Source organism: Jaculus jaculus, chromosome 3 (genome assembly GCF_020740685.1).
Source record: "Jaculus jaculus isolate mJacJac1 chromosome 3, mJacJac1.mat.Y.cur, whole genome shotgun sequence".
NCBI lineage: Eukaryota > Metazoa > Chordata > Mammalia > Rodentia > Dipodidae > Jaculus > Jaculus jaculus.
In genome coordinates this window covers 148078486-148103368 of record NC_059104.1, presented here as the reverse complement: position 1 = coordinate 148103368, position 24883 = coordinate 148078486, and the positions used below count along the sequence as shown (strand labels likewise).

Genomic DNA, 24883 nt, shown 5'->3' with positions numbered 1-24883 from the left:
CTTAACCACGAAACCATCTCTTCAGCTCAAGGTTCACTATTTTATTTTTATCAGATCAGCTAATATGTAATTTATCAAAAGAGAGATATTTAATATTTTATAGCTTGAAGAGTCTATGAGAAATCCTAAAAATAAATACTCAGGACTCATCAAAAGCATCAAGATAGGGAAAGACAAAACCATGCCAGGTTTATGTGGTGCTAGGGATCAACCCCAGGGCTCCATGCATGCTAGGCAAGAACTCTGCCTACTGAGCTACATACCTTGCCCTAAGAAAGAAAAGTATACGTATATATGATTTTTCTGAGGTGTTTACCTGCAAAACTTGTGTTCAAATTTTGGAACTGAGTCTGTAGCCTAGGCTGGCTTTGAACTCATGGTGATTTTCCTACCTTAGTCTCCTGAGTGCTGACATTATAGGCATGAGCCATCATGATCAGCATAATTTTTTTTTTTTTAAACCTCAACAAGAACAGCATCTTAGATTGGTCCTTGTGGAAGTTCAAAGGTTCACATGAGGTCAACTGTACGAAGCTGATATAGAGGCAAGGGTATTATTCAACTGTTCAATATACATGTTGCCTCTGTCTCCTAAGCTCCCAGAAAACACAAAGCTAGAGTGGAGAGCACATAAAAAAACAATAATCATTGTCATTTTCTGACCAATGATTACTGCCAGTCTTCTCAAAGCCCTTCTCAGCATCTCCACCAGGTATGCAACCCCTCATCTGCGGGTCTCTGAAGCCCAAGTGCTTGCTCTGTGTCAGCCTTTCCTGAGCAGACCTCTCTAAGTCATGTACCATAAACAGGAGATTAATAAAAATAATATACATAGCAGTTAAAAACTAAGATTAAGCCTCTGTCCCTGAGAAGGTCGCCAGTAGTAAATACTCTGTTTTGGACAAATTCAGTAAATAAAAATAAGGGAAGATTTACAAGAAGCATAAAAAAACCACCAGCCAACTGTGATATAAGGACTTGGATTCTAAATTGAAAAAACTATAATAGAAGGGGAGAAAAAGGAGAGTTGACAGTTGGGGAAGCAAACTGCTCTTGGGGAGAGCTGCTGTGATTGTGACACTATTGTGCTTCTGTTTAGGTTATGGGCTGAATGATGTGCCGGAAGATTCATATGTTGAAGTCCTAACCACCAGTACCTCAGAATGTCACTGACTTAAGGCTACAGTAAAGTTAAAATGGGGTGGTCAGGATGGGCCCCAATCTAATACAACTAGTGTCCTTTAGTAAGAGATTAGGACACTGACAGAGATACCAGACAGAGGCACAAAAAAAGGATGGCATGAACACACAGCAAGATGGCGGCTGCCCACAAACCAAGGAGCAAGATCTCAGAAGAAATAAAACTGGCCAACATCTTAATCCCAGACTCCAGTTCCGTAACTGTGGGCAAATAAATTTCTGTTGTATAAGTCACCGAGACTGTGGCACTGTTATAGCCCAAACGAATTATAGCAGTTTACAAAGTGTATCGGATACAATACAATGAAATGGTAACAGACAAAATGATTGGCTAGGTAGGACTTGCTTTAGAATAATCTTTGCAAGGGGATATAGGAAGGGAGTGTTTACAGAAGAAATAAGACTACCCATGAGTTTCTTGAGGTGGGTTGGCATACTGGGATTTACTCAAGGTTTATTCTTCTATTCTCCCTATTTTAGCATGTTTTGAAATTTTCTATAATAAGTAAAAACATAAAACTAATGAGGAAACAGGGGATAAAATTTAGGTCTGTGGCTCTAAAGACCCTGTCTGTACCACAGGTTCTCTGAAAGCTAGGACCCCAACCCTGACATCTTTTAAGAGGTTCCATGGAACTGTTTTGTTGATTCAGTATCGAACTACTGAGATAACTAGAAGCTCTTCATGAAGACATAGAAAACAAATGCCAGGAAGAGGAAAGTAAGAGCTACCAAAATAAATTCTTCAACTTAATTTTTAATACAAAACTCCTATTGAAATTGTAATAAACTGTGCTAGAGTTTGCCAGTGTTAACTATCCCTTTGTTCACCTCATGAAGTTAGGCTTGGCAATGCTCTGTACTTTGGCCAATAAATAGTGACCAGAAATTTCCACAGTTAGGTTCTTTCCATTATCTGGCAGGTAATGCTCCAGCTAGATCCTTGTATGAGGATGGTAATGATGAGACCTGAGGACCCCCAGGCTATGACATAATGTATAGTATGAGACAAAAATAAATCTGAGGAGCTGGGTGTGGTGGCACACACCTTTAATCCCAGGACTTGGGAGAAAGAGGTAGGAGGATCGCTGTGAGTTTGAGGCCACCCTGAAACTCCATAGTGAATTCCAGGTCAGCCTGGGCTAGAGTGAGACCCTACCTCAAAAAACCAAAATAAACAAAAAAATAAATCTGAGGATTGAAGAGATGGCTTAACAGTCAAGGTGCTTGCCTGCAAAGCCAAAGGACCCTGGTTTGATTCCCCAGGACCCACATAAGCCAGACGCACAAGGAGGTACGTGCGTCTGGAGTTTGTTTGCAGCAGCTGGAGGCCCTGGCACACCCATTCTCTCTCTTTCTCAAATAAATAAATAAAAATAAAATATTAAAAAAATAAATCTGAGGGGCTGGAGAGATGGCTCAGTGGTTAAGGCATTTGCCTGCAAAGTCTAACAACCCAGGTTCGATTCCCCAGTACCCACATAAAGCCAGATGCACAAAGTGGCTCATGCATCTGGAATTTGTTTTGAGTGGAGGCCCTGGCCTTGCCCATACTCTCTCGGCTTGCAAATAAATAAATAAACCAAAAAAAAAAAAAAAATCTGAGCTTTGGGAGTTGTTTCTTTCGACAGCCTAAGCTAGTCTATCTTGTCTGACACAGAAGCTCACCATGTGCATCTGGCTTACATGGGAGCCAGAGAATCGAACCTGGGTCCTTAGGCTTTGCAGGCATGTACCTTAAATGCTAAGCCATCTCTCCAGCCCTGATTCCATAATTTTAAAGTTCAACTGAGAGAAAATAAAAAGCCAGGAAAACAAAAGCACAGCTCCAGAAGCAATGACTCAGGGTCAGTACTGCCAAGTATCAAGCCATACCACAAAGCAGCAATAATTAAAAATCGATAGTGGAAAAACAAAATAAAACACCAGTGAGTCAGGTGTGGTGGTGCACACCTTTAATTCCAGCCCTTGGGAAGCAGAGGTAGGAAGACTGTTGTGAGTTTGAGGACATCTTGGGACTACAGAGCAAATTCCAGGTCACCCTGAGCTATAGTGAGACCCTACCTCAAAAAAAAAAAAAAAAATCAATAGTGACACTGGGTACATATTCTACAAATATATCTGTGCTGGAAGAACAAACAGCCCATACGGGGACAGCCGACACACTTACGAATTTAGTATGTGATAAAGTAACTAATCTGGGCTTTGCTCTAATGGATCATGACCTGATACATTAAAGCAAAGCCCAGATTAGTTACTTTTGAACTGGAAACATGCTAGAACTAAGAAACCTTCATCATATACTAAGGGAACTATTTATTCAAAAGGCAATTAATTTCTGCTAAAAGAACACCCAAGGAAACGCTGGTGCTCACTACCATCTTCCAAGTTACCAAAGATCTTTCATATTTTAGATTTCAATAAAGTAACTGAATTCTGGATTTTATACCACTTTAAGGTCATTTAAGAAAATTTTCTCTGTGTGAATGGGTTTGTGCATGCCACAGCACACCTGTGGAAGTCAGAGGACAACCATATAGTGTTTGTCCTCTCCTCCCTTCTTTTTGAGACAGAGTCTCTTGTTGTTTTGGCATAAGTGCCCCTGTCTGGCTGGCCCACAGGTTTCTGGCTTCATACTCTCCTACCTCCGCCTCCTGTTACTATAAGCACAGTAGGGTCACAGACCTGTGTACCACCACTTTGCGTTTGGCTTTACATGGGTACTGGGCAGGATTGGTCTTGGCTTGCAAACAAGTGCCTTTAACTTCTGAGCTATCTCCTCAACCCTAAGGTTATATGTTTGACTTTATCCCCTTGGGTTAAAAGATGCACATCAGGGTGTTGGAGAGATGCCTCAGCAGTTAAGGTGCTTGCCTACAAAGCCTAAGAACTGGGGTTCAATTTCCCAATACTCACGTACAGCCAGCTGCCCAGAGAGGTGAATGTGTGTAGAGTTTGTTTGTGGTGGTTAGGGGGCCCTGGCACACCCATTTTTTTCCTCTCTCTTGGCTTGCAAATAAATTTAATTTTTCGAGGTAGGGTCATTTTAGCCCAGGCTGACCTGGAGTTCACTATGTAGTCTCAGGGTGGCCTCCTACCTCTACCTCTTGAGTACTGGGATTAAAGGTGTGTGCCACCACTACTGGCTAATAAAAACATTTTGTAAAAAAAGATGCACATCAAAGATTGAAAAGATGTCAATACACAATACCCCTCCCCCACACACATGACATATACACACACATACATACATATAAACCAACAATGAGCCAATCAGCATAGCTATGAAAATCATCCATCTCTTCTAGGACACCTGTCTTTCAGGAACATTGTGAAAGTCTAAAACTATATGAATTTATTTGTAAAATTTTGTTGTAACAAAAAATGAATAAAATAAAATAATAAAATTGTTTTTTAAAACTGTGGGCTTTCCCTAGTTGGACTCATTTCATGAGAGTGATCTCATACCCATGAATTTCTCAACCTTAGATTTAACTCATTAGCCCAAATATACCATGCTCTTAAAGGAAGCCACCCATGGCCATTTTTCTGTGTGTACTGTCTTCTCTAGAGTCTATTCCCCTATACCAAGCTCCTCTATTTACCAGCTCAAATGAGAGCTCTCAAAGTCAATCATTTGCTTAAAGCTGAAAGCCAATCCCTGTCCCCAAGGAACTTGAAGATCCAGTACAAGTTGTTAATGTGTCAAGTTCTTCCTTCCTGACACTCATGAGCAACACACACTCTAACCTGCTAGTCACAAGGGCCACAAGAAACAAGTGTCAGGATGGCATAGTTGGGAAGGGCATAAGTTCAGCTCCTGGAGCTGCCTGGCTCCCAGCCCTGATCTGATGCCAGCAGGGCTCCTAGGCAGGACTTCTCCCATGAGCCCCAATTCCTGCCTCTAGTGGATGGGGGCGGTTGCAGTGTTCATCTCAAAGTTGCAGTGAGGCATGGCATCACAAATGCCCCATGCAAGTTGGCTGTGATGAAAGTGTGCCCCACCATCTCTCTAGATAGCCACAAATCTATGCTTCGAGCAGAACAAAACCGGGGGTGGGGGGGTGGGTTTCACTTGGCCACGCCCTTCGCTTACCATAGGTGAACATGCGCGGAGAGGTCAGCTCAATGTTGGGTAGGGCACCCAGGTGATTCAGCACGGCACATCTATAGCCGTTTTTCTGGGCATAGTCAACAAAGGTGCGGATGTACTGCTTCTCGCTGTGATTGGCAATTCCAGGACAGATGACCATGGTGACGTCATCTACAGGGGTGAAAAGAATATCCTGATGTGTCCATTCGATAGGTTAACACTGGCATAAACAATGGGTTGATATGTTGGGTCATGGGACTATGCGTCATTCTTTTTTATGTCTAAATGCTTCCGTATCATCTTTATTTTCCAAAACGGAGGTTTGTTCCTTTCACAGTCAGAAAAAAAATCATAAAACTGAGAAAATAGTTGCTTTTCTTGGGTGCAGATATTGTCTTCCCCAGAATCACCTTCCCCATCCTTGGGATTAGGAATGATGGAAAGACAGACAAATACAACTAAAATATACACAACTAACAGTCCATTTTGCCCCTTCCAGTTCCCCATGTGAGGACTAGGCAGAACAAATGGTGAAGGTCAACTTTTATTCTTTTTTTTTTGAGACAGGATTTCATGTACTTGGTCTTGAATTAGCTATGTAGCTGAGGATGACCTTGAACTCCTGATCTTCCTGCCTTCATTTCCTGAGTGCTGGGGTACAGTTGTGTGTGTTACCATGTATGATTTAAGTTTTATGTTTTAATTCTAAAAGTCAAAGCATCAGAAACAAGAAAATGAAAATAAGCCAGGCCCAGCACACGGGAGGCAGAGGTAGGAGAATCGCCCTGAGTTTGAGGTCACCCTCAGACTACACAGTGAATTCCAGGTCAGCCTGGGCTAGAGTGAGACCCTACCTCGAAAAACCAAAAACAGGAAAAAAAGAAAAAAAATTAACTGAGTGTGGTGGGAAAAGGCCTGTTTATTCCATGACTAGTTCCTGGGACTGGCTCTCCTGCACTGTAACACACGGGCCATAAACAACTAGATGAGTAACTTTTGAGTGGCAGATGCCATGAAGCAGTAAAGAGGGAGGCATGACGGCTCTGCTGGGAAGGGAACATGAGTTTGGTGAGTCAGGGCCTCCCTTAAAGGAGGTGACATTGGAGCTGAGACCTGAATGACAAAGAGGCAGCCATGTGAAGGTCTGGGAATGAGCATTCCAGGCAGAAGGGATCTTATTAGTGGATACTCAGCAGTTCAAATTAGAGTGAGAGAATACATTTACTGGAATTGACTCACAAATAATGACCACATTCATAACAAATTAGGTGCCTTTGAGTAAGCCAAAGAAAAAATGTTCCCTTTTGGTAAGAACCACATTCTAAAGGATGCTGGCATCAAACTCCAAGTTTCTCAAAAGGCCTCCTTGAGGAGCATTTTAAAATGAGTATTTATTGTATAGACTGGAAAGAACAATGACAAATTTCAGTAGCAATGGGACCTGGAGTTGTTTGTTGTACTAGGTGTCCCTGACTCATGAACAATAAAGATGGCCTTAATGTGTCCTTTTGTTCAAGGAAATTTATGCAAAAGGCAGGAGAGAGCATTTATACACTGTTACTCAACAAACAAATCCATCCTACACTCCAGGCTTCAGTTTCCAGCAGTAAAGTGTTAACTAACATCACCCACCTCAATGGGTTGTGAGGATCATGAACACAACAGCAAATGCACAGCATGTATACAGAACAGTCTAGGCTCTGCTGGCCACCACTAACCAGAGGCCTAGTCCTGGGGGCTCTGGGCACCAAACTCTCCCTCACCCCTTTGAATCAGGTTCTATACTTCACAAACAGATCAAGCTCTTCTCCAGGGCATTCTGGAGAGCTGTACATAGATAGACCAGCAAGCTCATGGTGGAACTGGTCTTTGCAGGTCTCTCCTAGGAGAGGAATCCTGGCAAACTTCTCGCCCCCAGATCCAATGGGACAGTGAGTGGTGCAGACATTTACACCATGCTCCCCACTGACTCATGCTACTTCTCCGAGTGGTGGCCTCATTCCATGACCTAAACGAGCTCACCTCCAACACAGTGCTCAGCCAAGGGCTCGAAGAGGTCAAATGTAGATGTGGCTCCATCGGACATGGTGATGAACTTCCGGTGCCCATAAGGGTGTGGCGATCTCACCCGCCCCATCTTCCCATACAAGGCTGTCTGGATGTGTCCACTTTTCCCCCAGATCAGTGGTGGAATGTATCTGAGAGAGAAGAAAAGGAGAGGTCAATTTCCTCCACATTCCTTGAACAAAGGAACCCTAACGCACTTCAGCTTTTCCTGACACATTACATCCACTAGGCAGAAGTATGATGGTTTTGTTAGCTTGCTTGTTTTCTCCATTTTTTCTTTTGGGGCCTTTTACATCCAGGAAAGCATCTACCACTGAGTTATATATCCCCAGTCCAAATATAGTTTTTTTTCAAAAAATTACCTTATATTCATGTCATGACTTGTCCCCTTTACATGAATAAATTTATTAATATATCCTGCATCAGATTAGTTACAGATATCAACCAAAATAACTCTGAACCCATGTTCATGCAAACAGCCCTTAATTAAACTCAGCAGGTCACAAAAAGCAAAAAGTCATGGAAACAGAAGAGGAACTAGCTGGGGAGAAGGGGTCCAGAGGTAGGAGGGGGGAGATAATATGAGTATAATGAGGGGTGAATATGATCAAAATACATTGTATACAGTGCATGAAATTGTAAGAAAAAGAATAAAAAAAGATTAGGCAGGACATGCTAATACAGGCAGGATTTCAAATAGAAGAGGAATAATTCAATATAGGCTATTTCCTACAGGATAAAAAGAGAGCAAGTAACACATTTTGAACATATTCTAAGTTTATTATCAAATGAGCTAGTGCATATAAAATAGCCAGCAAGGTGACGTTCTCAGTGAGGCACACTTTCTTCCATTCCCTGACAAGGCTGGCCACAGCTGCTGTGGTTGCTCCAGCAACAAAAACCGCTGCTCTAAGCAACACTGGGAAGGGCGTTAGACTCTTCTTAGAGCCTCTGAGACAGGGAGAAAGAGAGAGAAGGGAATGAGGAAGGGCATCACTCTATGTTCTAGAGAAAGTGCTAGAAGGGCACAGCAGTGTACCTGTTGGTTTAATGAAGGATAAAGGCTTGTTAGCCTAAGCAAGGCAAGATACCTCCCATATAACTGTCCTCTGTGAAAACACAGTGACTCTGAGCCTTGATAGGCATCAAGAATGCAAGAACCATAAACTTGTTTATTACTGGGAAAAAAGTGCTGTAAGTTACAACGAAGAAATGAGAATGGCTAATGACATCTGTATAATATGATCCCATTCACTGAAAATGATATTGGTTTTTCCCTAGTGGCTTTTCACCCAAGCTTGATGGCTGGCCATCAAATATATAGGTCGTTTTTTGAGGTAGGATTTCACTCTAGTCCAGGCTGACCTGGAATTCACTATGTAGTCTCAGGGTGGCCTCGAACTCTTAGCTATCCTCCTATCTCTGTCTCCCAAATGCTGGGATAAAAGGGGTGCGCCACCATGCCCAGCAAGTATATATACTTTTTTGTTTGTTTGTTTTTTGTTTTTGGAGGTAGGGTCTTGCTCTAGCTCAGGCTGACCTGGAATTCACAATGTAGGCTCAGGGTGGCCTTAAACTCAATGTGATCCTCCTGCCTCTGCCTGCTGAGTGCTGGGATTAAAAGCATGTGCCACACCACACCCAGCCAAAGTATATACTTAGTTAAAAAACAATGGGACTAGTGAGAGGGCTTAATGGTTAAGGTGCTTGCCTGCAAAGCCAAAGGACCCAGGTTTGATTTCCCAGGACCCACATAAGCAGAAAGTGGTGCATGCATCTGGAGTTCATTTGCAGTGGTGGAGGCCCTGACATGCCCATTCTCTCTCTCTGCCTCTTTGTCTCACCATCTCAAATAAAACAAAACAAAAAAAATTTTAAACTCAGCTGTTATCTATTTAAACAACAAAAACAAAGAACTGAAAAAACAAAAGTAACAAAATTTCCTTTGGCTATTCATATGTTCTGCATATCGTGATCACATGGACTCAATCCTGATGCCACACTCCTGACTCGAGGTCAAGTTACTGTCCTCTGACAGAAAGCTGGAAGAAGTTATTCTACATGCAGTTCAATGGGAGAAAGAGAAAACACCAGTGAAGATACTTAACAGTGGACACTGCAAGCCTTGTATTTGGCCAGCCAGGCCAATGAGCCAACGGGTGCAATAGTGGCATGTCTGTCATGGTGGAAACCAACTGCCCTCTAGTTGGACTGGAGGCCCGCTCCATGGAAGGGAATACATCCCTGATACTGAAAACCTACAATAGGGGTAGCCATGAGCCCTAGGGGTGTAACGTCTGCTGCTGTCTGGCTAAATGTATATACTATGCTCATCAAATTGCCCAGTATGCACTTCTCTTAATGTTCATTCCCTTATATTAATGCTATTCTCACTTTTGGTAGAGAATCTTCTCTTTTCAGATGGCAGTGACCTTGGGATGACTCAGAAGGCATCATGGTGCTGGAAAGAAGTGACAGGAGTGCTCAGCACTGCAAAATTTCTATCACACCTTCCAAGGCTCAGGGTCTAATGCAGAAGAGGTGGCAGAAAGAATGTAAGAGCCAAAGGAAGGGTAAGACTCCTTACAACATGCTCCCCCCAGACACAAAATGGCCTGGATATCTATGACCTCACAGTGCTTGACACCATCTACAAAAGACCATCATAATAGGAGGAAAAAATCATGACATCAAAGTAAGAGAGAGACTGATTGAGATGGGGAGGGGATATGATGGAGAATGGAGTTTCAAAGGGGCAAGTGGGGGGAGGGAGGGTATTACTGTGAGGTTATTATCCTCTGAATCCCCTCTGAGGCACCAGCTCCCCAGTGGCATTCTAGCTGTTAGCCTTGCTCCCCATCTGGTACTCCAGTGTCTACCCTGCCATTGGAATGAGAATCCCAACACAAATCAGGCCACAGCCCTTCGCCTGGCCTAAGAGGGTGGCCACACCCTGATGCTCACTTGACTCTGCATACACAATAGTAAATGTAAACCAGTGGCCCAACTCCACCTCAAGTGGGCAGTCTTCATGCACAGCTACCTCTGCTTCACACCCCAGGACCCTCCTGGCCAGCAGGGACCTACTTGTCTGTAGGACTCACTCCCAATCAGGGTGCTGGGACAGCTGTCCTGCCTGGGCACCGCCCTCTCTAGCACTAGCTGGCTTTTCAAGCCTGCACTTCCCACCACACTCTATGCGTTTGTCTTTGGTTCTAACCCCAGGGCCCTGACATACATTGAATGCTGAGGGAGAACTTGCTGAAATGAACAGAACACACATCTACTTAGCAAATACAAAAACACAGGTATAGGGTTTAAAATGTATTTAAAAACTAATATGTATCATAACATGGATTTGGCTATCATCTGATTAACATTTAGGGATTGTCCTCTTTTTAGCTCACTTAACTCCATTCTCAACACAGTGGAATGAATCTTTAAAGAGAGGGAGTGTGTGTTAGGAGGCAACTACCTCAGAATAACTTGGGACTTTCTCTTTAATTTCATTACAATACTGATAAAACACTGTTTTTAGTTAATGTCACAATAATACTCCAGGATTTACAAAGCTGAGTTTTTGAAGTAACTTCACTATGGTGTGTTTTTACTATAAGTTTTTGTATTTACCTAACTTATCCACAGACCACAAGAAAAAAATTAAAATTAGAAAGCAGAATAGATGTCTAGGATAGTGTAGGTTGGGGGGATGGAATAAGGATCCATAGGGTAAAATATTTTGCAATTTATAAAAACTCTGAAGTAATGGTAGGCACACAGAGGAACAAGCCTATTTTAACTATGTATATGGTAGTGTCTGAAGATATAGTTACCGGTCGGTCTCTTATCCCTGTCCCTATAGCTGAGCAGAGGAGGGGAGAGGGGAGGAAAGGGAAGAAGAAGAGAGGACGACTCTCTGTCAGGAGAATCTAGGCCAGCGTGGACCAGTTGAACAGACCGAATGTGGTGGAAGAACTGCTGAGCAGACCTCAGCCTGGCCCTTGGGAGACCTGGCAGTGTTTGCTTTCACCCTTTGGACGACCCAACCTGAGAGGCTGCACAGGGGGAGCCTTGGAAGATGAGGTGGGACCAAGAGCAAAGTGCCTTCCCCAAAAGACAGATCAATTTACATTCCTTCCAACAATGCAGGAAAGAGCTTGTCTTCCCCACCCTAATCAATAATTGGGATCATTTGTCTTCTATATTCTGGCCACTTTAATGGCATCTTATTCAGTGTGTTTAAAGTTGATTCAACCCATGCTTGAAAATCTCATTTGAATTTGTATTTTCATGACTCATGTGTTTACCATTTTTTTAAATTATATTTTTAATTGGTTTACAAAGTAATAGGTCCCCTTATGGCTTTCTCATACAAAGTTGTTATTTTTATTTCTTTTCTGTGAATTCCCTTCATATTGTCTATTTTCTATTTTAATGTTTTCCTGTTAATTTGTATTATTTAATTACCCTTATATTAAGCCATTATTTGTTGCAAATATTCTCTCCTAGTTTTTTGTATATTTTAAGAATTGTTATTTTTTATTTTATTTTTATTTATTTGAGAGAGAGAGAGAGAAGGGGTGTGCCAGGGCCTCTAGCCACTGCAAACAAACTCCAGATGCATATGGCCCCATGTGCATTTGGCTTACGTGGGTTCTGGGGAGTCGAATCTAGATCCTTAGGCTTTGCAGGCTGTGATAGTTATGGTGTTGTCAACTTGATCTGTTTAGTAATCCACAGAAATCCCTTTCGGGTGGGTCTCGGAGGTTGCTTCTAGGAAGGATCAACTAAAGGAGGAAGTCCTTCCCCCAGAGTGAGACCTTCCCCCAGAGTGGGCGGCCTCGCTCAGAGGGGTCTTTACATAAGGAAGCTCTGGGTCAAAAGAGCCCTTTACTTCTCTCCCTTCCTTCTACTTGGTTGCCGGAGCTGCTCGCTACCTTCCAGCATGGATTGAAGACCAGCATCAACTGAAGACCTGCATGGATCGAAACCCAGTGGCTCCTCAGGAAGCCTCCAGGCTTTCCAGCACCATCTGCAGTGCCGGGTAGGGATTGCAGAGGCATCTGGCCATGTGGACTGAGCAGCTACCAGGTTCCGTGATTCTTGGGCTTGCAAATGCTATTGGACTACCGTAAGCTGATCCAATAAATTCCCTTTTTAAAAGAATTGATTCTAGCAGTTCTGTTCCCCTAGAGAACCCTGACTAATACACAGGCAAAAAAAAAAAAAAAAAGCACCTTAACTGCTAAGCCATTTCTCCAGCCCTTAAACATGATTTTTAAAAACTTTATTTATTTCCATGTGTGTGTGTGCATATGTATGGGCACACCAGGGCCTCATGCCACTGCAAGTGAGTATCAGACACTTGGGGTCCCTTTTTGCATCTGGCTTACAAGGGTACCTTATGATTTGAACCTAGGCTGGCAGGCTTTACAAGTCAGTGCCTTTAACTATAGAACCATCTCTCCAGTCCTCCACTGTGTATTTTAAGTTGATATTTTTCTTTTAGATATTTTTATTTATTTTATTTTATTTATTTATCTATCTATCTATCTATTTGACAGAGAAAGGGGGGAGAGAGAATGGGCACACCAGGGCCTCCAGCCACGGTAAATGAACTCCAGATGCATGCGACCCCTTGTGCATCTGGCTAACGTGGGTCCTGGGGAATCAAACCTGAGTCCTTTGGCTTTGTAGGCAAACGCCTTAACTGCTAAGCCATCTCTCCAGCCTGATATTTTTTTTTTAAAATTTTTATTTATTTATTTGAGAGTGACAGACACAGAGAGAAAGACAGATAGAGGGAGAGAGAGAGAATGGGCGCACCAGGGCTTCCAGCCTCTGCAAATGAACTCCAGACGCATGCGCCCCCTTGTGCATCTGGCTAACGTGGGACCTGGGGAACTGAGCCTCGAACCGGGGTCTTTAGGCTTCACAGGCAAGCGCTTAACCGCTAAGCCATCTCTCCAGCCCTCCAGCCTGATATTTTTCTTTTTAAAATCTTTTGAATAATTTTTTGGTGTGTGTGTGTGTGTGTGTGTGTGTATGTGTGTTTGTGTGTATGTATGAGCCATGGCATCTGAGGAGGTCAGAGGGCCACTTCGTGGGGTCAGTCCTTACCTTCCACCTCATGTGAGGAAAGGTCTCTTGGTGCTCACTGCTGTATTTTCCAGGCTAGCTGGTCATGAGTTTCCAGGCTTCTCCCGACTCTACACCCGTCTCACATTTGGAGGCTGGGGCTACAGAAGCCCACCGCTTTCACACAGGGAGGGTCTGGGGACCTGAACTCAGGTACTCACATCCGTGCTACAAGTGCTCTGTCTGCTGAGCATCTTCCTCGCACTCCTCTTTGTCTTTGTGGGTGGGGGGGAGAACCGGGGCTCACCGAATAGTCCAGGTTGACCTTGAATGGGCAATTCTCCTGGTCCTCAGTCTCCTAAGTGCTGGGATTACAGGTTTATGCTGTGCTGTCCATCTTAAATTTATTTTTGCCTTACATAATTTTTATATTTTGAGGTTAAATTTAACAGTTTTAAAAATTCAAACCTTTGGGGCTGGAGAGATGGCTTAGCGGTTAAGGCACTTGCCTACGAAGCTTAAGGACCCAGGTTTGATGCCTCAGGACCCATGTTAGCCGGATGCATAAGGTGGCACATGCATCTGGAGTTTGTTTGCAGTGGCTGCAGGCCCTGGTGTGACCATTCTCTCTCTCTCTGCTTCTCTCTCTCAAATCAACAAAATAAAATATTAAAAAATTCAAACTTTTATGTTTTACATGTTTTGTTTATTTCAGACAGGGTTTTTGTTTAGCAAGGGCTGGCCTTAAACTCATCATATAGACAAGGCTGGCCATGAACTATTGACCTTCCTGCTTTCATCTTCCATCTGCTAGGATTCTGGGCATGCAACATCATACCTGGCTTTGAAGAGTATTTTAAAAATATTTTACTTATTTATTTGGGGGGGGGCAGATAGAGAGAATGGGCATGCCAAGGCCCTTAGACTATTTCTCTAGCCCCTTACATAGTATTTTAAAGAGAATTATTCTAATATCCAGTTATACATATATTCCTATAGTTTAAAAAATATGTTATCTGGAGCTGGGGAAATGGCTTGGTGGTTTAGGTGTTTGTCTGTGAAGCGTAAGGACCCTGGTTTGATTCTGCAGGACCCAAGTAAGCCAGATACACAAGGGGGCGCATATGTCTGGAGTTTGTTTGCAGTGGCTGGAGGCCCTGGTGCTCCCATTCTCTCTTTCTCTCTGTTGACTCTCCCTCTCTCAAATAAATAAATAAAATAAGCCAGGCGTGGTGGCACACACCTTTAATCCCAGCACTCAGGAGGCAGAGGTAGGAGGATTGCCATGAGTTCAAGGCCACCCTGAGATGACAGAGTTAATTCCAGGTCAGCCTGGACCAGAGTGAGACCCTACCTTGAAAAACCAAAAAATAAAAAATAAAAAATAAAGCCGGGCGTGGTGGCGCACACCTTTAATCCCAGCACTCGGGAGGCAGAGGTAGGAGGATCACTGAGAGTTCGAGGCCACCCTGAGACTACATAGTGAATTCCAGGTCAGCCTGAGCCAGAGTGAGACCCTAACTCGAAAAACCAAATAAATAAATAAATAAATAAAATAAAATAGTAAAAAATACATTATCCTTGGGCTGATGAGGTTAAAGGAACTTGTTTGCAAAATTGGCTGGCCTAGTTTCAATTGTCCAGGAATCCTATAAAGCCAGATGCACAAAGTAGCACATGCACATGGAGTTTGTTTGCATCAATAAGAGGCCTTGGAGCCTTCCTCCTCTCTTCTTGAAAATGAATAAATAAAATATTTTAAAGATATATTGTTCTATGCACTTATCTCTGTAAGTAACATGAAGAAATGATATAATTCATTTCTTCCTTGAGGACAGACAGGCTCACTGTCCTTACACAATAAATAAATGGTCCATCCATGTCATACTGATTCCATATATACCAACCATCATTCAACCATCATCTTCAATAAATACCAAGTTCCTAGGAAGTTCAATTTATAGTAGCACTCTATTCAGGTTCACCCTCAGCCATCTGTCTGTCCATGTTCAATATGACTGCTTTTATGAAAACAGTTATGGGATACTTTGACAGCCGTTAGTGCAGGCTGCCTTCATCATTATTTTTCAAAATTTTCTTGGCAGGCTATTTTTATTTTCCTGATGAATTATGGGATCTACTTGTTTAATCCCATGAAAATTTGGGGGATTCTGGCTGGAAAGATACCAAACATTATCCTGGAGATAACTGACATTGTCCCATTTAGAAACATGGTGCATCTCTCTCCTACACCATACAAGAAAACCTTATAGGTTTCTTCATGTTTTACAGAATACACACCGGGTACACATGGTATTTCTAAAGCTATTCTGAGGAGGGGAAGCATGGACATGCTTTACTCTTAACAAAGCTGGAACAATGTCTTCTCCTTCCTTATTAATCCACATGCTATTCTATCCGGTGTCATACTGAGGCCTGTGGTTAATAATAGGCTTGTTACTAAGAAACGAGCTGGACTGCAACAAAATTGAGGCCAGCCTGTCCTTATCTTCTGAAGCGATTTATAATCAACATCTGGCTTTACTAACAGAATTGCCCACTGGGAAAGACCATGAGGGAGAAATCTGGACTTCCCTCCCACCCACACCCCCAGGCGTGCACACGCATGTGCGCACGTACTCACACACACTGAGCGCTGGGCAGATGGAGCAGGGTGGCTAGTTTCTAGTCTCTCTCTCTCTCTTTCTGAGGTTAAGGCCAACAGATTGGCCTTTTGTTATGTGTGTGTGTGTGTGTTTGTGTGTGTGAAAAAGAGACAGAGAGAGCATTAGAGAGAGTGAGACACACAGAGAGAATTGGCATGCCAGGGCCTCCAGCCACGCAATAGAACTCCAGACACACGTGCCCTCTTGTGTGCATGTGCGACTGGCTTATGTGGGACCTGGAAAGTCAAACCTGAGTCCTTAAGACTTCATAGGCAAACGCCTTAACTGCTAAGCCATCTCTCCAGCCCTCTAGTCCCTTTTGAAAGTACGTCTGGGCTGAGGACATGGCACAGTGGGGGAAGTGCTTACTGTGCAAACACGAGGACCTGGGTCTGCTTAGTGTCATATTTCTATAATCCTAGTATTAGGGTGGAGACAGGAGTAGCTCTAGAACTTGCTGGGTAGCTATTCTAGCTGAATCGGTGAGTCCTAGGTTCAGAAAGAGACTCTGTCTCAAAAAGGAGGAAGTTGGAAAAAGCAAAGTTGACCAATGCTTACTTTGCCTTAACTCTGTGAGTGACCAATTCTTCCTTGTGAAACCTGGGTTGTTTGGTGTTAAATCACTTTATTGTTTGCTTTTATTTCTTTTTAAAAAAAATATTTTATTTGGGGAGTGGGGAAATGTGCCAGGGCTTCTAGCCACTGTAAAAGAACTCCAGACACATACACTACCATGTGCAGTTGGCTTATGTGGGTACTGAGGAATCCAACCTGGGTCTTTAAGCTGGAAAGCATCTTAACCACTAAGCAGTCTCTCCAGCCTGCTTTCATTTCCTTTGATTCTCTCAACCAACTTAGGAAGATTTGGCACACCGCATATGTTTCAGATATATTATCTGAGCTTGAACTCTCTTACCCCAGCAAATCCCAGCCAGTCCTTTCCAGTGAACCAAATGCCTATCAGTAACTACTACTTGGCATTTGAGTGGTTATCCGATAGAATAGGTTTGGTTAAAGCAACAAAACCCTATTCTAAGTTAGGGCAAAGAAGGGACCTCTAGAAGGGATGTGGGAGAGCTTATCAAATGAACAAAGGGCCCAAGAGCCAGGCATGAAAAGCAACACCCAAGGGAGAAATCGGGCTTCTTTAGGGCTATGCTTTTTGCAGTAGCATCTCACTCCACTCAAATGTCAACCCCGAGGACTGGGGTACAGAACAATGATTACCTGTGAAATGGGGTGTTAGGGGTTCAAGAATAGTCCTTGAACCCTGAACTCTATGTTCATGTCTATTTTTAACCAAAAAAATGGATAAAATAAGACTGGGAAGGATAATTATTAAATTATTATATTTATTTAGGAAAGTACAAAATCAAGAGAAGGAAAATACTCACTCTCTGATCACTTGGAAACTTCCAGCTGTGGGTGAGATTTTCCCTCTGCTGGGCCCGGGCTGGCTCAGTCCAGAACCAGGTCTAGGCCCAGGCCCAGCCAAGAAGGACTCGGCCTAGGTCCTACCCCAGGCCAGGAGGCCCTCCCAGCCCTTACTCTCTGCATGGGTTCTTCATTTCCTTCAGCTCTCTACATGGCAGGAGCTCCTTGAACTTTCTTTTCTATTTTCTTTCCATGCTTTTTACCGATTATCAGCTCCGTATCTAATCACATGGACTCCTAAACTACACATGGATACTTCTTTTTTCCCCATTTTGTTTCCCCTTACCTTCCAGCCTTCCCCTTCCCAGACTCCTTTGTAAAATCTGAATAAAATGTGGTCTTTTAAAAAATAAATAAGTAAATAAACAAGAGAAGGAAAACAAACACACCCACTTGGCCTGAGAGCCCACATGGTGGGCCTGGAAGAAATGTAAAAGATAGAGAGAGGAAAAGAAAGTACAATGAGCTTCTGCCATGTGAAGTGCAGGAGGGGGTAAAGAGACCACGTGACAGAGTAAGCTGGGGGGGAGGGGGTCTCCCCTAGTCTTGGTCTGGCTGGGCTGAGATGGGGGAAGCTTACCAGAACCTCAACGTTCAAGAGACAGCTAAGAAAGCTTGCCCTCCTCTGGTAAACATATTTATAACCTGAGGGTGGTGGGTCCTACCTTCCAGCTTGGGGGAGCCAGAGAGACAGCTGACTGGTCTGGGTTAGAGTCTGGCTGGGGAAAAGACTAGCCATGATGCCAAGTTTGGAGGCGGAGCTTGACCAACCACAATATCAGGACTAGATTTAAATTCTAGGGCAGGGGACCTCCCTCCCAGGAGGGAGTCAGGCTGTTTGTTTACCAAACTTAACTAGTTATTCAAGTTTTTTTTTTGTTTTGTTTTTTGTTTTTTTTGAGGCAGGGTCACTCTAGTTCAGCCTGGCCTGGAACTCACTCTGTAGCCCAGGCTAGTCCCAAATTCACAGCGATCCTCTTACCCCAGACTCCTGAATGCTGGAACACAGGTGTGAGCCACCATGCCTGCCACGAGTGTTTTTTTTTTTTTAATTTTATTCATTTTTTTGCTGGGCTTGGTGGCACCTTTAACCACCAAGCCATTTCCCCAGCCACTCAAGTGGTTTTTAACATGCACCTAATTTTCTCAAAGCAAATCTACCCGTGGAAGTTTGTGCAACTTTCTTCAAAGGAGACATCTAGGGCAGCAGCTTGAAAGACTCCGGTCAGGGGCTGCGATGTAGCTCAGTTGGCAAAGTGCTCACCTAGCATGCACAAAGCCCTGAGGTGGGCAGGCAGCACTGCGTATTCAATCCCAGCACGCAGGGAGGCTGAGGTAGGAGGATTAGATGTTTCAGGCCATTCTCAGCTACATGAGACCCTGTCTCAAAAAAAAAAAAAAAAAAAAAAAAAAAAGACTCCTAGCCAATGATTGTTACTGGTTTTAAAGAAAAGTAGTAAACATTTGAAACCAGCACTTTTGCTCAGTACTTTTATAGACCAAATTCAAATGACATGGACCTGATCATTTTAAAACATTTAATTCAGTAACATTTAACATATTTGCATCAGGCAGCCATCACTTGTATCTTAGTTCCAGAATATTTCATCACTCAAACAGAAATGCCATATGCATCAAAAGCAGACACCCACTATTTCCTTTTCCAAAATTGGCCTCTGACAATTTTTACAATGGACTGCCATAGTCTGCCTATTGTATGTAAATGTGGCCTTTTAGAATTATTTCATTAGCACAGTGGATCCAAGGTTCATCCATGCTATAACATGTTATCAGTACTTCATTGCTTTTTATGGCTGGATGTTGCACTGCACAGATGGCATATTTTCTTTGAGCATTTATTCAATGACACTGGGTAGTTTCCACCTTTTGGCTACTGTGAATAGCACTGCTGGGAGCATTTGGATATAAGCTTTTGTTTGGACGCCTGTTCATAATCCTTCAAGGTCTGTAAAAGAGTTAGAATTTCTGGGTCATATGGTAAGTTTATGCTTAACTTTCTTTTTTTTAATAAAGAATTTTTATTTATTTATTTGAGAGCAACAGACAAAGAAAGAGGGAGAGAGAGAGAGGGAGAGAGAGAGAGAATGGGAGCTCCAGCTATTGTAAACGAACTTCAGACGCATGTGCCCCCTTGTGCATCTGGCTAACGTGGGTTCTGGGGAATCGAGCCTCAAACCAGGGTCCTCAGGCTTCACAGGCAAGCGCTTAACCACTAAGCCATCTCTCCAGCCCAGTTTATGCTTAACTTTCTAAGAGCCTCTACTGTTTTCCATAGCAGCTGTACCACTTCATAGTCCAACCAGAAACACATAAGGGTCCCAATATCTTTGCATCCTCACCAACACTTGTTATATGCTATTAAAAATATATATTATGGGGGTTGGAGGGATGGCTTAGTGGTTAGGGCATTTGCCTGCAAAGCCAAAGGACCCAGGTTCGATTCCCCAGGACGCAGGTTAGCCAGATGCAAGGGCCAACACCTCGAGGCTGTCCTCTAACCTTCACACAAACACCATGACACATGCTACCTCCTAATCCCCATTCAGATGCATTAGTGGATAACTAAATACATTCCACCAGTCTCCTTTTTATCTCACAATGGCTATTAGTGGTAGAAATAATCAACTCACAGTAACACTGGCAATGGTTTAAACTGTAGAATCTCATATTATCTAAAAGTTGACATAAGAATTTAGTTTTTTAGGCTGGAGAGATGGCTTAGCAGTTAAGGTACTTGCCACCTTTGAAGACAAAGGACTCATGTTTGATCTCCAGGTCCCACATAAACCAGATGCATAAGGTGATGCAAGCGTGCAAGTTTGCACATGGGTACAAGGTGGCATGCATGGCTGGCGTTTGATTGCAGTGGCGGGAGGCCCGGTGTGCCAGTTCTTTCTCTCTCTCTCTCTCTCTCACATAAAAAAAAATTTAGTTTTCATACAAACATGTAAATCTGAACAATTTAACCTAAAAAGAGCTGAATTTCATGAAACTAACAGCCGCAGGAGAATTCATTGTATTTCAAGCTATGGCTGGTGATAATACATATAACTGATAAAAAGCCTTGGGATACAATACATCTCTTCTTCCTTCCTAGGCCACCTGAGACAAACTAACAAAGAAGATGATATCAGCTGGAAAGTAAGGATTGGGGAGATGGGGGAAAAAATTCCCCGTGTGGGTCAGCTGAGGGACAGTGGATGGGGAGGCTGGGCAGGCGAAGGAGCCCATGAAGGTCCTCTGAGGAGTTTTGCCTCCTCCACGACAAGGAAAGAATAAAGTTCACGCTTTCTCCAAGAGGAGTGGGAGGAAATAGCTACCACGCTCTAATTACCTACAAGAATAAGACTCATGCTAAGGCACAAGCTACCATAATCTTACAATAGCAGAGAAATGACATCAGCAGACTGAAACCTGGAGGCTTCCCCTTAGTGATTAAGTCACATTAAGGATGTTCTCCCAACAAAGGCCCCAGCAACGGAAGTCAGGGGTGTTTGAGAAAGGAATCATGGCTCTATCATCATGAATTTGTTTATCTTTTTCTTTCACCACAGCAGGATGAGAACTGAGTCTTTATCCAAAGCATGTCACGGGTTTTCAAAGTCCTTTTTGTTCATGATCTTAAATGCCTTTGACATCAGTTTTATGAAGTGGGCTGCCTGCTTTTCCATGAAGACCCTGAAGCTAGAGTTAACAGCTTGGTTGGCTACACAGCTAATCAACAGAATTAAGGCTTCGACTAAGGCACTGACCACAGTGGCTAGCCTTATTTGGAAGATGCTTTTAATCCAGAGATTGTACAAGTCATTTTTAATTTTCTTAAAATTTATTTATTTTTTTATTTATTTAGATGAGAGTGACACAGAGAAAAAGAGGCGGAGAGAGAATGGGTGCACCAGGGCCTCAAGCCACCGCAAATGAACTCCAGACGTGTGCACCATCTGGCTAACATGGGTCCTGGGGAATCGAGCCTCGAACAGGGGTCCTTAGGCTTCACAGGCAAGCGCTTAATTGCTAAGCCATCTTTCCAGCCCTACAAGTCATTTTTTTAAATGTAAGTTATCTAAAAACACAATGTAAATAGGGTTTGCAGCAGCATATGTAGCCAACAGCTAGCCTGTAGCTTTAAAAATATATCAAAGTAGCCAGGTGTGGTGGTACACACCCTTAGTCCCAATACTTGGTAGGCAGAGGTAGGAGGATCATCGTGAGTTCACAGCCAGCCTGGGATTACAGAGTGAGTGCCAGGTCAGCCTGAGCTAGAGTGAGAAAAACAAACAAACAAATATATACATACATATATATATACATATTGTATGTATATGTATTATATGTCTATATAATATATGTATGTGTGTGTGTGTGTGTGTGTGTATATATATATATATATATATATATATATATATATATATATATATATCAAAGTAGAGCTGGGCGTGGTAGCACATACCTTTAATTCCAGCACTTGGGAGGCATTAGTAGAAGTATCATTGTGAGTTCGAGGCCACCCTGAGACTACATAGTGAATTCCAGGTCAGCCTGGGCTAGAGTGAAACTACCTTGAGAAACAAAAACAAACAAAAAATCAAAGTAGCAGATGAGAAGCTCAGTGGAAGAGGTCTTTCCTACCACGCAGGAGGCCCTGGGTTCAATTCCTAGTACTAATACCGTAAAACAAACCAACCAGTCAAATTCCACCTACCCCCGCCCCCCAGCATTAGCGTGTGTAGACCATTTTAAAGGCTAGCTCCAAAGGTCATCTCTGCTCCAGCAACAGGGACATGGACATCTGTGGCAGCTACTACTGACAGACATTAGCTTCCCGAGGATCTAGTGAATGAGGCCATCTAAGCCAGAGCTGGAAGCAGAGAAGACAGAGCACACACTTGGCTCAAATTCTGGGGCTTCAGCAAGTACAAGACAACAAAGTCACTGCAAAGGGGACTCAGGAGTGCTTTCCTCCCATTCGAACTTTTGCTGCCTTCTCCCTTTGGCCACTCTGCTTTTAAGGTAGGGTCACAACTGAACTGGAGCTTGGATCTCAAGGTAAAAGCAACACTATCAACCACAATCAAGTCACACGCTGACCACCCCTTAGGAAAGGAGGAAGAAAGACAGCGTCTCCGGCCTCTGACCCCAGACTCCCGAGCGTCAGAACTGCAGTCAGGCTTGTGCACTGTGTCCACACTCACACTGCTTCTCCAAAGTGAAGCTCAGAACGTTCTCCTCCAGCTCTGGACAGACGTGTCAAGGACTGTAACTACGGCTTTGTGGCTAAGGTTGAAGATCGTGTTGTGAAACTGATAGAAAAAGGAAAACATAACACATTTAAAAAAATTTTGGTGTGTGTGTAGTATGTAGGGTGTGGTGTGTGACGTGTGCATGCGCAGAGTACATGTGCAGATGTGCGTGCCCTTGTGTCAAGGCCAGAGGGTCATGTTGGCTATCCTGTGTTGCTCTTCTGCACGGTGGTTAAAGCTGTTGTGTTTTTCTTTTTCCTAGTCAGACTGGCTGAATGGCGAGCCTCAGCAATTCTCCTGTCTCTGCTCCCCACAGGCCTGGGGTTATAGGAGTGCATGGCCAAGCCTAGCTTTTTAGGTGAGTGCTGGGGTTCACTAGACAAGTGGTCTCAGGTTCGCATGCAGACCTGACAAGGGCTCTTACCCACTAAGCCATTTCCACAACTCCAAAAACCTATCTTTTTAAATTTTTTGGTTTATTTTTATTTATTTGAGAGCTACAGACACAGAAAGAAAGAGGCAGAGAGACAGAGAAAGAGAGAGAGAGAGGGGGGGGGGGGAATGGGCATGCCAGGGCCTCCAGTCACTGCAAACGAACTCCAAACGCATGCGCCCCCTTGTGCATCTGGCTAATGTGGGTCCTGGGGAATCGAGCCTCGAACTGGGGTCCTTAGGCTTCATAGGCAAGTGCTTAACCAGTAAGCCATCTCTCTAGTCCCCAACACCTATCTTTAAATGTGAGGCTATAATGAGACACTCCCTTTGTAGAGAGAGACACACAGGCCCTGGCATTGCCAGAGGGGACTTGGGGCTCCCAGCTCACATGCAGTAAGGACCAGGGGCTCCTTTGGGGAGAGAGGCCGGCAGAAGTGCCAGCACAAATGAGGCTGTATGTGTGTTATTCTTAGTTTTCTGTTTCTGCAGTGCCTGGGACAGTACCAGGGCTTCATGCATGCTAGACAAGTGCTCTGGCACAGAGCTACCTCCTCACTGTCTTCTTCATAGCGATGAATTTGCTGAAGTCAAATGTGTATAAAATGGGGCTGGAGAGCTGACCTACTGGTTAAGGCACTTGACTGTGAACTCTAAGCACCCAGGTTTGACTCCCCAGTACCCACGTAAACCAAATGCAAAAGATAGCACATGCGTTGGAGTTCATTTGCAGTGGCTAGAGACCCTGGTGTGCCCATTATTCTCTCTCTCTGCCTCTCTCTCACTCTCTCAAATAAAATATTCTTTTAAAAACCCATCTTTAACGCTTTCTAACTGGACTGGAGGCCTAAAAACTTACGACGGGGGCAGTCGTAAGCCCTAGGGGTGTAACGCCTGATGGTGTCTGGCTAAGTGTATAATCATGTTTGCCAAACTGCCCGGTAAGTGCTTTTCTTAATGTTCATACCCATATATGAATGTTACCCTCACTTTTGGCTAGAGAAGCTTCTTTTTCAAGATGGCGGTGACCTCTGGGATGATTCAAAAGGCACCACAGTGCTGAGAAGAAGTGACAGAGTAGAGTACTAAGCATTGAAACATCTCTATCACACCTCCCAAGGCTCAGAGTCCATTGTGGAAGAGGTGGCAGAAAGAATGTAATAGCCAAAGAAAGGGTAGGACTGCTTACAATACACTCTTCCAGACACAAAATGGCCTGGATATCCATGACCTCGCAGGGCCTGGCACTCCCTACACAAAACCATTATAACAGGAAGAAAAGATGATGACACCAAAATAAAATAGAGACTAATTGAGAGGGGGAGGGATATGATGGAGAGTGGAGCTGTGAAGGGGAAAGTGGGGGGAGGGAATTATGGTTTCTTGTCTATAACTATGGAAGTTGTCAATAATAAAAAATAAAAATTAAAAAAGAAACCCATCTTTAATTTACCCCCTGCTTACATTCAAAGGCACTGGGCAGAAGAAGGGACTCCTAGCACACAGTGGTCAGTCTTCAGGACTCTGTCAGGTGTCCACGGTCCCCTCTGATATTCACCTAGAACTTATTCTTTTTTTAATTTTAATTTTTAAAATTTTACTTGAGAGTGACAGATAGAGAGAGAAAGATAGAGAGAGAGAGAATGGGGCGC

At 43.4% G+C, this 24883-nt stretch overlaps 1 protein-coding gene across 1 annotated transcript in view; it reads right to left on the bottom strand.

The window, feature by feature from the left end:
- Window positions 1-24883, bottom strand: part of Abhd2 (abhydrolase domain containing 2, acylglycerol lipase) — a 112710-nt gene that overhangs the window by 27912 nt on the left and 59915 nt on the right. Inside the window, exons 4-5 of the mRNA XM_045145076.1 lie at window positions 7316-7491; window positions 5297-5464 (exon numbers count right to left, since the gene is read on the bottom strand). Of these exons, the coding sequence (XP_045001011.1) occupies window positions 5297-5464; window positions 7316-7491 (344 nt within the window). The remainder of the gene's footprint in view (window positions 1-5296; window positions 5465-7315; window positions 7492-24883) is intronic.